This window comes from Diceros bicornis, unplaced genomic scaffold (genome assembly GCF_020826845.1).
Source record: "Diceros bicornis minor isolate mBicDic1 unplaced genomic scaffold, mDicBic1.mat.cur scaffold_67_ctg1, whole genome shotgun sequence".
NCBI lineage: Eukaryota > Metazoa > Chordata > Mammalia > Perissodactyla > Rhinocerotidae > Diceros > Diceros bicornis.
The window spans coordinates 2,935,456-2,948,520 of NW_026691553.1; the positions used below are offsets into that span (position 1 = coordinate 2,935,456).

At 55.4% G+C, this 13,065-nt stretch overlaps 1 protein-coding gene across 4 annotated transcripts in view; it reads right to left on the bottom strand.

The window, feature by feature from the left end:
* ZFR2 (zinc finger RNA binding protein 2) overlaps positions 1-12,724 on the bottom strand; it is a 39,232-nt gene extending 26,508 nt beyond the window's left edge. For all 4 annotated transcript variants that reach the window (XM_058537543.1, XM_058537542.1, XM_058537541.1 and 1 more), the window contains exon 1: positions 12,434-12,724. In XM_058537543.1, the coding sequence (XP_058393526.1) occupies positions 12,434-12,486 (53 nt within the window). In that variant the 5' untranslated portion in view covers positions 12,487-12,724. The remainder of the gene's footprint in view (positions 1-12,433) is intronic.
* Positions 12,725-13,065: the final 341 nt, after the last annotated feature.

A 13,065-nucleotide genomic window follows, 5' to 3' on the forward strand; every position in this document is an offset into this window, starting at 1 on the left:
CACGGGGTGGAAGCTGTCCTGGTAATGACCCAGCCTCAGACATCACATAACTCCTGCCACATTCCGTTAGTCAGAAGCGAATCACTATATGGAACTCACACTGGCGGGCAGAGGACTAGGCCCCACCTTTTGAAGGGAGGAGTATCAAAGAACTCGTGGGCCCATCTTTCAACCACCACACATTATTTCCAATTTTCTGTTGATAAAGCGATGCTGTAAGGTACGTTCTATGTACGCCCTATGTGTGCCTTCCCGTGCCAGCCTCCACTTGGGGTTTCTCATCCAGCCTGGGTCCCACTCCACCCCCGGCCCAAAGCGGCACAGTCGAGGGGGATGGGGCCAGGCTGGCTGCCTTAGACCCACCAGGATGCACCCTGGAGCTGGCGCCACCCTCTCCTGAGTCACACGGGAGAGGCGTGGACCCAACCCAAACTGCAAGGAAAACGGAAGGGACAGACACTGGGAGAACAACAGAAGGTGTGTCTTTGAAGGCAGGAGGAAGGCCCAGCAAGGGGGTCTGCTCTGCCCGGGCTGCAAGGACAGGCACTCTAGTGCACATGCGAGCACAGACCTGGAGCTCTGTGGACTGGGACCTGCCGCCTCTGCTGCCTACAAAGCCGTCGGCACTGCTTCTGCACAGTGGCGCTGAGCAGCCCTGGGGGGTTCCCTTCTTCCTTCCATGCTGTGGCCTCCCACTCCAGCAGGCTCTCCTCTCCCAGTTCTGAAGCCACGGCCCACGAAGCGGTGCCAACTGAGGACACAGAGGCAAGTGTCTCCCGGGGCAGAAGGGTGAGTCTCGTCCTTCAGCCGAGGGCCCCAAGGAAGCAGACACAACCTTCAGGGCTTTCTTCGCCCGCTCCCATGGTGACCCCACTCAGGCCAAAAGCACTGTCTCCACCTGGTGGGCCACCTCAGGGGACCAGCGGAAGCAGCCGGCCGTTGACCTTGTTCCACGCCAGGAGGTCACGCAGCCTCTTCGCTATAGGGCAGGGTTTCTTGACCCAGGCACTGCTGATGTCGGGGCTGGGTCACTCTCTGTGGGGCCGTCCTGGGCACCATAGGGTGTTGAGCAGCATCCCTGGCCCCCACCCATCTGATGCCAGGAGCACCCCCAGTGTGACGACCACAGATGTCCCCAGACACTGTCCGGTTGAGAACCACTGGTCTAGGACAAGCTCCATCCCAGGGCACCAGCTTTGAGGCCCAAGCCGCAGGTGGGCAGTGTCACGGGCTGGTCTACGCCTGGTCCAGACCCTAACCTGGAAGGGTCATCAGGACACTGCGGGCTGCCCTCTGACTCAGGATCAGCCTCGAGATAGCACGTTCGCGAGTGCAAACTAAAATTAGGACAAGTTTTGTTGTATATACCCTGATATGCAATGCTTGTCACACTGAAGTTGAAGACCACCAAGCTAGACTGAAGGGAAGAACAAGAGAGTCTATGAGCAGATGGCTGGGCATCCAGGCTGTTCTCCCTGACGTGACTCCGTTGGGGGAGATCTCAGGTGTCCGTGTGCCACCGTCACAGCTGTGAGCAGATGGGTGGCTATGAGGCTACAGGGTCACCGTCGACGTCAGCTTTAGTTCTATGTGGGACGGCATGACGGCCTTGACCTCACCAGCGGTCACCCCCTCCCATCTGCTCGGATGACAGGATGGAGTGCCTATCCGTGCAAACAGCTGAGACGCTACGGGAGGGACAGAGGAAGGGTGGCTGTGCCCAGAGCCCAGCAAGCAGCCGGAGCCCTCCTCCCCCCTCCAGGCCAGGAAAGGCCTCCCCATGAGGGGTGACTGGGATTTCAGAGAGAAGGGCCTGGCCCAGACACCGGAATGGGAGAAACCGCAGGGGCTGACGGGAAACTGCCCTGTGTGCTGAGGGACAGAGGATGTGGGGGTGGCAGGAGGCTGGACGGTGGGCTCAGGGCTCTCGGATGCTAGGCAGAATCTGGGTTTTATCCAGTAAGCATGGGGAGTCACCAAGGTGTCGCATGCCAAGATCTGCCCTGTTCTAGGATGTTAAGGTGGTGCTATGGACTGTCCCCCCCAAATTCACATGAAGCCCCAACGCCCAATGTGACTATATTTGGAGACGAACCTCTAAAGAGGTAATTACAGTTAAATGAGGCCTTAAGAGTGGGGCCCTGATCTGAGAGACTGGTGTCTTTATGAGAGACACCAGGGATGCGAGGGTTCTGCACAAGGACCAAGCTAGAGTTCGCGTGGGTTTTAAGCTCAGGAACTGGGGGGAGAGCCACAGCCCAGTGGGCCGGGCATGGATCCCGAGCAGACCACCCGCCTTCCAATCCCGGCTCTGCTCACTGGGGGGCCTTGAGCTAGTGACTTATTCTTTCCTAGCCTCAGTGTGCTCACCTGCAAAGTGGGAACACCTACGTCTTGGGATGGCGTGACAATTAAACAAGAACTCACGTGCTACAGCACCTCGCACGGGCAGGAGCTCATACTGCAGCCCAGGGGCACCAGATCTTCTGATTTTAAGTGATGCTAGAAATCAGGGGTTTTGTCAAGTCTCCCAACTTTTAAATGGCGGCAACTAATTCAAATAAAGCAAGCAAAAAACCCACTGCACAGGCCAAAGAAAACAGGTGTGGGAATCAAGCACGGTCCACAGGCTGCCAGTTTTCAAGCCCTGACCAAGACCAAGGAGCTGGGAGTGGTGGCCGAGGAACAGGAATAAAAGTCACAAAGGGACTCTTGGTGACGCCTCCCCTTCTGCAAGGAGCCTAAACCTTGCGCCGCTGCTGAGTCGTCTGCTGCTCAAAGGGAGAGCAAGCCACTGTACTACAAGGCCGAGGGTGGCTGTCCCCATGACAAGGAGCCCACGACAACGAGGACCTGGCTGGTGCCGCCTGCCCAGGAGGGGGAAGAGCTGGGGCAGGAAACTGGGGACAACGATTCAGGCGCCGATTAGTGCAAGGAGAGCAGCCCTTCAGCACGTCTGTGTGAAGGCAGGCTTCTCGTCCCGCCGGGCATCCTCGTCTTTGGGCCCCAGGCAGGTCTTTGATCGCTTTTTCATCGGCACGTCTGTTTCGGGGAGTCAGGCTTTTTTGGGTACATGGTCTAGATAAGATGTTAGGATGCAAGGCTGGGTCACCTAACCGATGGGGACACGGAGGCCCAGAAGCTGGAAGGGACTCACCTGAGGTGGCCAGGTGCCCGACCCAGGGCTCTCCCCTGTGGGGCGCACTCTGGCTCGCTCCTAAAAGGCCAACCCTACGGACACCCGGGCCTTGTGTGCAGCCCTCACTTGGGAAGGGCACCTCTGAGGAAGCCACAGGCAGGGGATGAAAGGGACGGTCAGGAAGACGGGTCATCCTGGGTTTGCTGGAACGATTTCTGTTGCACACCACTTCTGAAGAATCACTCTGTGGGAATGTGCGCGCGCGCGCACACACACACACACACACACACACACACTTAGCCTGAGGGAAAAAAAACAAGTGGAAAAAAGATTTTCCTGGTACCACAGTGCTGAGGAACCTCACAGTCCTCCCTTTTTAAGTCGTGGGCTCCTCCCTCCAGGACACGCTCCTCTCCTACTTACTGACTCCCTCCTCCTAACACGCCCTGAGCAGCATAGACCTAGCCAGATGGAGCCTCATCCTGAGCCCGAGCAGCTGGACAGCTGGGTGCTGCAGATCACCTCTCCTGCGGCACGACTGAGAGAACCTCCTCTCCACCTCCCGACCCGAGCTCAGGTTTCCAGGCGCGTCTGTGACCACTGACGGGGCCAAGCAACACTCAGAGTGGAGACGTGTGATGCGGGCCTCAAAACCAACGCTGATGCGGCCACTGAAGCCCCTCGGAAGAGGAGGCTTTCCGATCTGTTTTACTTGCAGTCAGACCACATCCCCGTCACTGTATGGGTACACGGATATACACACACCCAGCCACTCTTTCATTCAGCACCTCGCTTCACAAGGGCTTTATGTCCACATCATATAACATATTATACATTCACGCCCATAACAATTCTGATTTTTTTGCGTGTGTGAGGAAGACTGGCGCTGAGCTAACATCTGTGCCCATCTTCCTCCATTTTTTTGTATGTGGGATGCCGCCACAGCATGGCTTGATGAGTGATGCATCGGTCCGTGCCTGGGATTCAAACCTGCGAACCCTGGGCTACCGAAGCGGAGTGCATGAACTTAACCACTATGCCATCGGGCCAGCCCCTCTGATTTTTTTAACAGACTTTTTTTTGTTTTTACCCTGAAAGCTTTACGTGCATTCTCCACGTGAAACGTCCATTTCAGATGCAGACGCTCCCAGAAAACATCCCGACCGTAGGAGAAAGGTGTCTGATGAAGTAAGTCCTCGGGCTCTTGAGCAGATGACAGAGGGTTTTCTTGCCCCGCCCCTACCTGCAACCTTCTTTGAAGTATAGTCAAGAGTCTCAGCTCCAAACCAGGGCCAGCCCAGCTCCTCAAGACACAGCCACCGGGCTGCTCGGTGGCCCAAGGCCGGATTCCAGAGACTGGTGCCGGCCTTTCCCGAGCCTCAGGGTGAGCCAGGTTCTGTGGCAGTGGAACCAGTGGAATCCTCCTCCATCCTCTGAAAAGGAACATGGTCCCCACATGGGGATGGCTACGCGGTGAGCCCCGCCTGTCAGGGTCTTAAGAACGCTGTCTTGATGGTATTACACTGAGCTAAAGAGAAAGCATCACGTACACGCCCTCCTAGAAGCAGAGCTAGTGAAAGAATTTCCACCAGCATCAAGGTGGCCATGCCTTTTTACTGCTGGGAACCAAATTGGGGAAAGGCCACGGTTCTGGGACTGGTGAGGGGTCATCTGTGGTTCCAGCCCCCTCCTGCTGCTTTAAGGTGTGAAAACACCTCCACAGCCACGTCCACACTGGTCTAACGCATGTGCCTCTCGTGTCAACAGAGGGAGGCAGGACTAGAGCCAACCTCAGGGTCTCAGGAGCAAGCACGACAGAGGTCGAGCCAAGCCCTGGATTCAACCAATGACGTTCCAAACTAAAAAGAAGCCACTGGCTTTTTAAAACATTCATTCCAGGGCCAGCCCCATGGCTTAGCGGTTAAGTGCACACGCTCCACTGCTGGCGGCCCGGGTTCGGATCCCGGTCGCGCACCGAGGCACAGCTTCTCCAGCCATGCTGAGGCTGCGTCCCACATACAGCAACTAGAAGGATGTGCAGCTATGACATACAACTATCTACTGGGGCTTTGGGGGGAAAAAAAAATAAATAAAATCTTTAAAATAAATAAATAAATAAAATAAAACATTCATTCCAAAGGTCTTAGACGTTATATAGCTCATTCTGCTCCCAGAGAGCAAAACTCCTCAAGGAGTTAACCTCAGTCACCAGAACTGCCTTTCCAAAATACAAATGCCACAGAATCAAAGTGAAGCAATTCTCGATTTTCAGTCAACAGGGACAAATAAGTGACCTGGGATACGTTAATTAAAAAAGGCAAATGAACAAAAGCAACTTACTTTTGGGGGGAAAAAAACTGTGCAAAACAAAATATCTACCAAAAAAAAAAGAAGTCTTGCTCCCCAAAATATTTACAAATGAAGTTTCCAGCTAGAAGAAATCCGGACGCCTTAAAATGATCATACAACACCAGTATAATAGAAAAGACAGGCAGAGAATTTGAGCTCCCAGCTGGTGGCAGACACCTCGCTGGGTACCCAGGACAGAACGAGGGAACAACTGCCAACCAGTCAGACTGCGGATGGTGCCAAATCTTTTTCCAGTCAAGATTCTAAAGAATATTCTAGAAGTAAACAGCACAATTCTGATTAAAGGCATCACAGACATAGAAAAAGACACACAAAGACAAAAGAAACAAGCAAAAAATCTCTGTGCTTTGTCAAAGCTTCCTGATTTTGTTCTGAATGAGACGGCACCACTTGGCTTAGATGGATAAGCTGTCTGAACAACTTAGGGCCGCAATGAAAACAAAACTGATATTAACTTTTTAATACAATAAAACCCCCAGAACCTTCCTAATCAACTAAAACTAATGAATATGGAGGGCTCTTCCTCCTGGCTGGGACATGTACTATTCCTTTTAATTATCAAATGTGTCTATACTATCTTCTACGTTAGCCTTTTGTGATTAAACTTTTAAACACATAAGGCAGAGCTCATAAAGTAGAGGCAGGGTCAATTGTCCCGTGAGTCTGAATTTGGTGCTGGTATCTAAAACTTGTAGGGTTTCACATAGAAAGGGGACTGTGGGTTCCCCGGGAACCTGGGAAGACTCGCCACACTGGGGTCAGTCCCACGTGTCCATGACGGGGCTGGGGGGCAGGCTCTGTCTGGATGCCCCCATACACTCTCCACCACCTTGGACTCGATTCACTTATGTACACGTCTGGCCCTTTACAATCCCCGATCTGAAATTTCACGAACTTTCCATTTACTAACATAAAATAGAGAGTGAATACGAGGTTTACAAATACCCCCTCTATGTGTGTTTTCCTTGTTTCCAAGACTACTCAGTTCCTTATCCAGATCAACAGTCTTTGTTCCCTTACCTCTATAACCACACAAAAGAACACCAATTAAACACACATGAAAAAACAATTTTAAAAGATCATTTGAAAATGCTTTTAAATTTGATGTAAGTGTTCTGATAATTCTAAATATACATGTTGGTAGATCCAAACAAAAGGTAACATATAAAACTATTAAAAAATTTAGAAACAGAATATGTTTGGGGGGGGAAAAAACCTCCATTAGGAACTGACTTATGTTCTGAAGTTGATGAGTTGACTTTGGTAATAAAATGACAATTCAAAATCCACACTTCAAAAATTTTAATGTACCTAATTTACTTGTGATCGGAGCTAAGATAACATAGTTCTTTCATTTGAAAGGTTTTCCCTAAAATATACTTAAATCAAGTTTTTGTTTGTAGCTCAGAGTTGCCACTCAAAATTACCTTCCACAGACTTCTTTCAATAGATCCCTAACATGCATTTTAGCCTTCCTGAGATGGGCCTTTAACACAACTGCAGGGACCACATTCTAACAGGAAGACTCATGTGCCTCCCTACTTCCAGATCACCTTCCTGTCCATCCCCCGGGGAGTAAAGGGAGGTGCTGCCCAGGAGCAGTCACCATCAGGGCCACTGGAGACTCAGCCAGAGGCTCCACGGGCCCACCTTCCTGGGTGTCTAACACAACGCCGCTTCTGGTGTGGCGGCAGGGGTCCCTGTGCACCCGGCCCCCGAAGCAGCGATACCAGATCCCCCTCAGCAGCCTGCTCCTTGGACTGAAGCCCAGGGGATGGGAGAACCTTGGCGGGTAACGTTCACTCTGGAAGGGTCTGGAGACTGTGGGGGGCAGGCACTAGAGGCTGCCCTGGGCACGACCAGGACCACCCTGAGTCTGGTCACAGCCATACCTGACCGAGCAGGGGATCCCAATCCGGCAGGGGTGGTGACGGGCGATCTTCCGTCTGCCGGCACTGGGGCGGCCTGGCTGCTCCCCACGGGCGGCATGGCCCCGGTGCCTTTCCCAGGCTATCTGTCACCTCTGGGGGAGATTTTTGAGAGAGGTTGCGTTATGGTCACCATCCCAATGACGCCGGACCAGATACTTCCTTGGCTTCCTCACTCCAGGGAGGGTGGGTTTGTAACGTCTGAAGACTGTGGCCCTGAACCACAATGTGAGTGGGTCCCAGGACTAGAGGGGCAGGCTCCAGGCGACACTGTAAAGAAGGACAACAACCCGCTCTCTGCTAGCGGGCCCCGCAGCCACGCTGCTGCGCTCAGGCTAGGTTCTGCCACCACGAGTACGTCCCTAGGCTCAGGCACGGCCAACTGTGGGGCAGAGGCCCCGGCCTGGGAGCCCGCACTCCTAGCCGGACCCCCCAGTTAGCACCTTGGGGACCCTACGTCAGTTACTGCACCCTGAGCTGTATTTTCCTCACCAGCAAAATGGGCATCATCATACCCACCTCAAGGATCACTGCAAGGACTCCATGAGACATCAAGTATCTGGGACTTACACGTAAGACAGACTTGCTAGCCAGCAATTTCCCTTATTACCCACCACCAGAGTCTGATGGGGTTCCAACCAGACTGTCCACTTCCCGACATTCTCCAGACAAGAGAATGCAGCTTATCAAAACTTATGCCAAAAGCTTATTAAAATAGGGCTTCTCCTGATGGGAAATCAAGTATTACACCAAAATCCAGCAGCCATCTTATTTAGATGTAACAAGAACGTAAAGGCAGGGCTGGCCCGTGGCTTAGCGCTCCGCTGCTGGCAGTCCGGGTTCAGATCCCGGGCGCGCATCGACGCACCACTTCTCCGGCCATGCTGAGGCTGCGTCCCACATACAGCAACTAGGAGGATGTGCAGCTATGACATACAACTATCTACTGGGGCTGTGGGGGGGAAAAAAAAAGGAGAAGGATTGGCAATAGACGTTAGCTCAGAGCCAGTCTTCCTCAGCAAAAAGAGGAGGATTAGCATGGATGTTAGCTCAGGGCTGATCTTCCTCACAGGGGGAAAAAAAAAAAAGAACGCAGAGGCAGAGGGAGCCAGCTACAGCTATATGGGTGGGATTTTAACAAAACTGGTAAATGAGAAGGGAAATGTACCAACAGGCACGGCCCGCCTGTCACAGCCCTCCAGCACACAGCTCTGAGCTCTCAGTGTTCTCATCACCAATGAGATTTATTTATTTATTTATTTATTTATTTTTGTGTGTGTGTGTGTGTGTGTGTGTGTGTGTGTGTGAGGGAGATCAGCCCTGAGCTAACATCCAGGCTAATCCTCCTCTTTTTTTTTTTTTTTAAAGATTTTATTTATTCATTTTTTCCCCCCAAAGCCCCAGTAGATAGTTGTCATAGGTTCACATCCTTCTAGTTGCTGTACGTGGGACTCGGCCTCGGGTTGGACGGAGAAGTGGTGCCTTGGGGCGTGCCCGGGATCCGAACCCGGGCCGCCAGCATCAGAGCGCGCGCACTTAACCACTAAGCCACGGAGCCGGCCCTAATCCTCCTCTTTTTGCTGAGGAACACCGGCTCTGAGCTAACATCTATTGCCAATCCTCCCCGCCCCCCCCCCCCCCCCCCCGCCCACAGCCCCAGTAGATAGTTGTACGTCATAGTTGCACATCCTTCTAGTTGCTGTATGTGGGACGCGGCCTCAGCATGGCCGGACAAGCGGTGTGTAGGTGCGCGCCCGGGATCCGAACCCGGGCCGCCAGTAGCAGAGCGCGCGCACTTAACCGCTAAGCCACGGGGCTGGCCCTGGACTCAGGGCTAATTAAAAGCACCGTCAAACTCAATTTCCCACACGGGATTAATACTTAATTCTGAATTAATTTTGAATACTTGCAGCACTACCTCTAGCTCTAAAAAAGCCTTATAAAATTTAAAAGACCACATGAAATAAAATAAATGATAAGCAACATCACCAACAGGTAATTGCAAACTTTTCTTGTGCCTTCAAGAGTGAGTGTGCACCCACTTCTTACTGACAATTTAAAAACCATTCAGATCCCAACCCCATTTACGAACGATGATGTAAGGAACATTCCTGTCCAGGGCTACGGCTGTCAATTTTAGAAGCCAAGCAAACCTACTCGAAATTCCTCCAAGAAATAAACTGTTGTCTTCGCCTCAGCAATTCATGAAACAGGCTTTGTAAATACTGTTGTCCAAATGCCACCGTAAAGTTGGTCCTCACAAAATCTGTCATCTAATCAGTTTTTCCATGGCGCATTATACAAGAAACATCAACTTTAAAAGCAGCTAAAGCTTCCAAGTAAAAGTTGTCTCCCCCGATGTCTGGTTAACTTAACATCATTCAGATAATGCAGATATCTCGTTTCAAGGTTTTGTGAGACTGCAATTTATTTTGCTATGATTCCCATGTTTTAGTTATAGGTAAATCTACTCTTTTCTCAAGGAATAACACACTCTCGGGGACAATTCTAAAGACACAGACTAATTCGACATTCGGTTTGTGGTAGTTTCACATCCCGAGTTACATGCGTATATTGTATCACCTAAATCATCAGAATACAGATAATAGCTGCGTTAATATCTAGTAGGTGCATTAATCAAACTAAATGACAAAAAACATCTACCGAAGCTCAGCAATGACCTATTTTAACAGTGTAAACGCTCAATTTCTCCTCTGGAAGGTAATCTTAACAGAAACTATAACATTCAAATGATTCTGCACGTCTGATTGAAGAATGCACTGGAGAAAGACAGAAAGAGGAAAGGCGAACGAGCTGGCAAGCAGCGGGGGGGCGGAGCGTTTGCACAAGTGTGCCGACGAGCAGAGTCCTGCCTCTTTAAGCACCGGCGATCTGCACGCCACCGCGGATGACGGGAACGAAGGAGGAGCAAACGAAAACGTAACGCTCCGCTCCACGACACAGCTGCCCATACATTCTTTCCCCGACAGAAAATCCACCACGAGCCAAACACTGCACCGCAGAGACCACTGAGTGCAGAAATCATGAGGAGCACCCCTTCTTTCCAGCACCCCGCTCCCAGGCCCCGGTCTGGGGCCTTCCGCTCCACGGAGCACATCGGGGCGGTATCAGACCGGGCCGAGGGCCGCACTGACCCCCCGCCGGCCCTAACCATGCTCAGCGGGCTGAGTGCGGATGAGTCACGCAGCAGAGGCCCCGTGGGCAGACCTTGTCTCATTTGCCTACGGGCGGGTTCCCACGCATGGCTGGCTCCCCAGGGGGTGAGGAACTGGCCCGAGGTTCTGCCAGACTCCCAGGTGGAAAGTGACACAAGGGCGATAAATGGAAATGGAGGGGAGAGGGGGCACTTTCCCCCAGGGACGCCAGCCCCGCAGCCCTGCCCGGGGCTTGCCCCAGTGCCAGGCCGCAGGACTGAGACAGCAGAGACGCTCCAGGGAGCTGGCCTTGGAGAACGGTGTGGGTGTGTGTGTGGGGGGGGGGGGGTTGTACATTTGGGGTACACACATGCTCCATGTGTCTTTACCCATAGATCCCTCCTTCTCCCACTGGTTCCCACCTCTAGGCTCCTTTCTCTCCCTCCCCTCTCAAACGCCCGGGTCCCCTGGGTCCCTGTGCTTTACTAGGATCTTTAATACCCAAACACCTACTCCACTGAGTTCCGACGTCCCATGTCCCTCGACCCCTCCCCATCTTCTCCCCACCCCATCAGGGTCCCGGTGTCCCCCCTCCCTCCTCTGCCCCTCCCCCGCCCCTCCAGGTACCCTCCCGGGTCTCCATCTTCTCCCCACACCACCAGGTCCCCTTCTCGGGTCTCCATCTTCTCCCCATCCCATCAGGGGTCACGGTGTTCCCCCTCCCTCCCCTGCCCCTCCCCCACACCACCAGGTACCCTCCCGGGTCTCCATCTTCTCCCCACCCCATCAGGGTCCCGGTGTCCCCCCTCCCTCCCCTGCCCCTCCCCCGCCCCTCCAGGGACCCTCCCGGGTCTCCATCTTCTCCCCATCCCATCAGGGGTCACGGTGTTCTCTCTCCCTCCTCTGCCCCTCCCCCGCCCCTCCAGGTACCCTCCCGGGTCTCCATCTTCTCCCCACCCCATCAGGGTCCCGGTGTCCCCCCTCCCTCCTCTGCCCCTCCCCCGCCCCTCCAGGTACCCTCCCGGGTCTCCATCTTCTCCCCATCCCATCAGGGGTCACGGTGTTCCCCCTCCCTCCTCTGCCCCTCCCCCGCCCCTCCAGGGACCCTCCCGGGTCTCCATCTTCTCCCCATCCCATCAGGGGTCACGGTGTTCCCCCCTCCCTCTTCTGCCCCTCCCCCGCCCCTCCAGGGACCCTCCCGGGTCTCCATCTTCTCCCCATCCCATCAGGGGTCACGGTGTTCCCCCCTCCCTCCTCTGCCCCTCCCCCGCCCCTCCAGGGACCCTCCCGGGTCTCCATCTTCTCCCCACCCCATCAGGGGTCACGGTGTTTCCCCCTCCCTCTTCTGCCCCTCCCCCGCCCCTCCAGGTACCCTCCGGGTCTCCATCTTCTCCCCATCCCATCAGGGGTCACGGTGTTCCCCCCTCCCTCCTCTGCCCCTCCCCCGCCCCTCCAGGGACCCTCCCGGGTCTCCATCTTCTCCCCACCCCATCAGGGTCACGACATCCTCGCTCTCCGTCCTCTGCCCCTCCCCCCGCCCGCCAGATACCCTCCCGGGTGTGTCTCCCCCGCTCTCAGGCGCCGTGCCCTCCTCGGGGCGCCCCCTCGGGTACTCTCCCCAACGCAGCAAGGCTCGGCGTGCGTCCCCGCGACAGGCCCGGGCGCCCTCCCACGTCAGGGGCCCTCCGCTCTCCTCTGACAGACACGACCCGGGGCCGCGGCCTGCCCGCTCCGCCGCCATCTTCGCCGGAGCAGGCCTCCCACCCGCGTCCCGCCCGGTTCCGACCACGAAGCCGGCCCGCGGGCCCTCCCGGCGCGGCGGGCGGCGCGGGGGCCGTTACCTGTACTGCGGGCCGGCGCCCTGCGAAAAGCCGAAGTACTGACTCGCCGCCATCTTGGCGTCTCCACAGAGCGCGGGACGACGGGAGGCGCGAGGGGGCGGGGCCGACGGGAGGCGCGAGGGGGCGGGCCGCCGGCGCGTGACGTCACTCGGGCCCGTCCCCGGCCGCGTGCCGCTCGCGCCCCGCCATGCGCCGCAGGCCCAGCCCCCGCGCGAAGCTCGCGCCGCCTCGTTTCCTCCTCGAGTCTGGGGATGTCTCTGCCTCAAGCCACGCCCCTGCTGCCAGCCCCGCCCGTTACGCGGAGCTCCGCCTTCCCTCCGCCAGCTCCACATCCGGGGTCTCTGCCAAAGCCCCGCCCCTCGCCACAGGCCCCGCCCCTTACGCGGAGCTCCGCCGTCCGTTGACCGCTCTGCATCCGGGTCTCTGGCTCGTGCGCAGCCCGCGCAGCAAGCCCCGCCCCTTCTTGGAGCCCCGCCTTCCTCTTAACCGCTCAGATGTGGGGACTCTGCTAAAGCCCCGCCCCTCGCCACAGGCCCCGCCCCTTACGTGGAGCTCCGCCGTCCGTTGACCGCTCTGCATCCGGGTCTCTGGCTCGTGCGCAGCCCGCGCGGCAAGCCCCGCCCCTTCTTGGA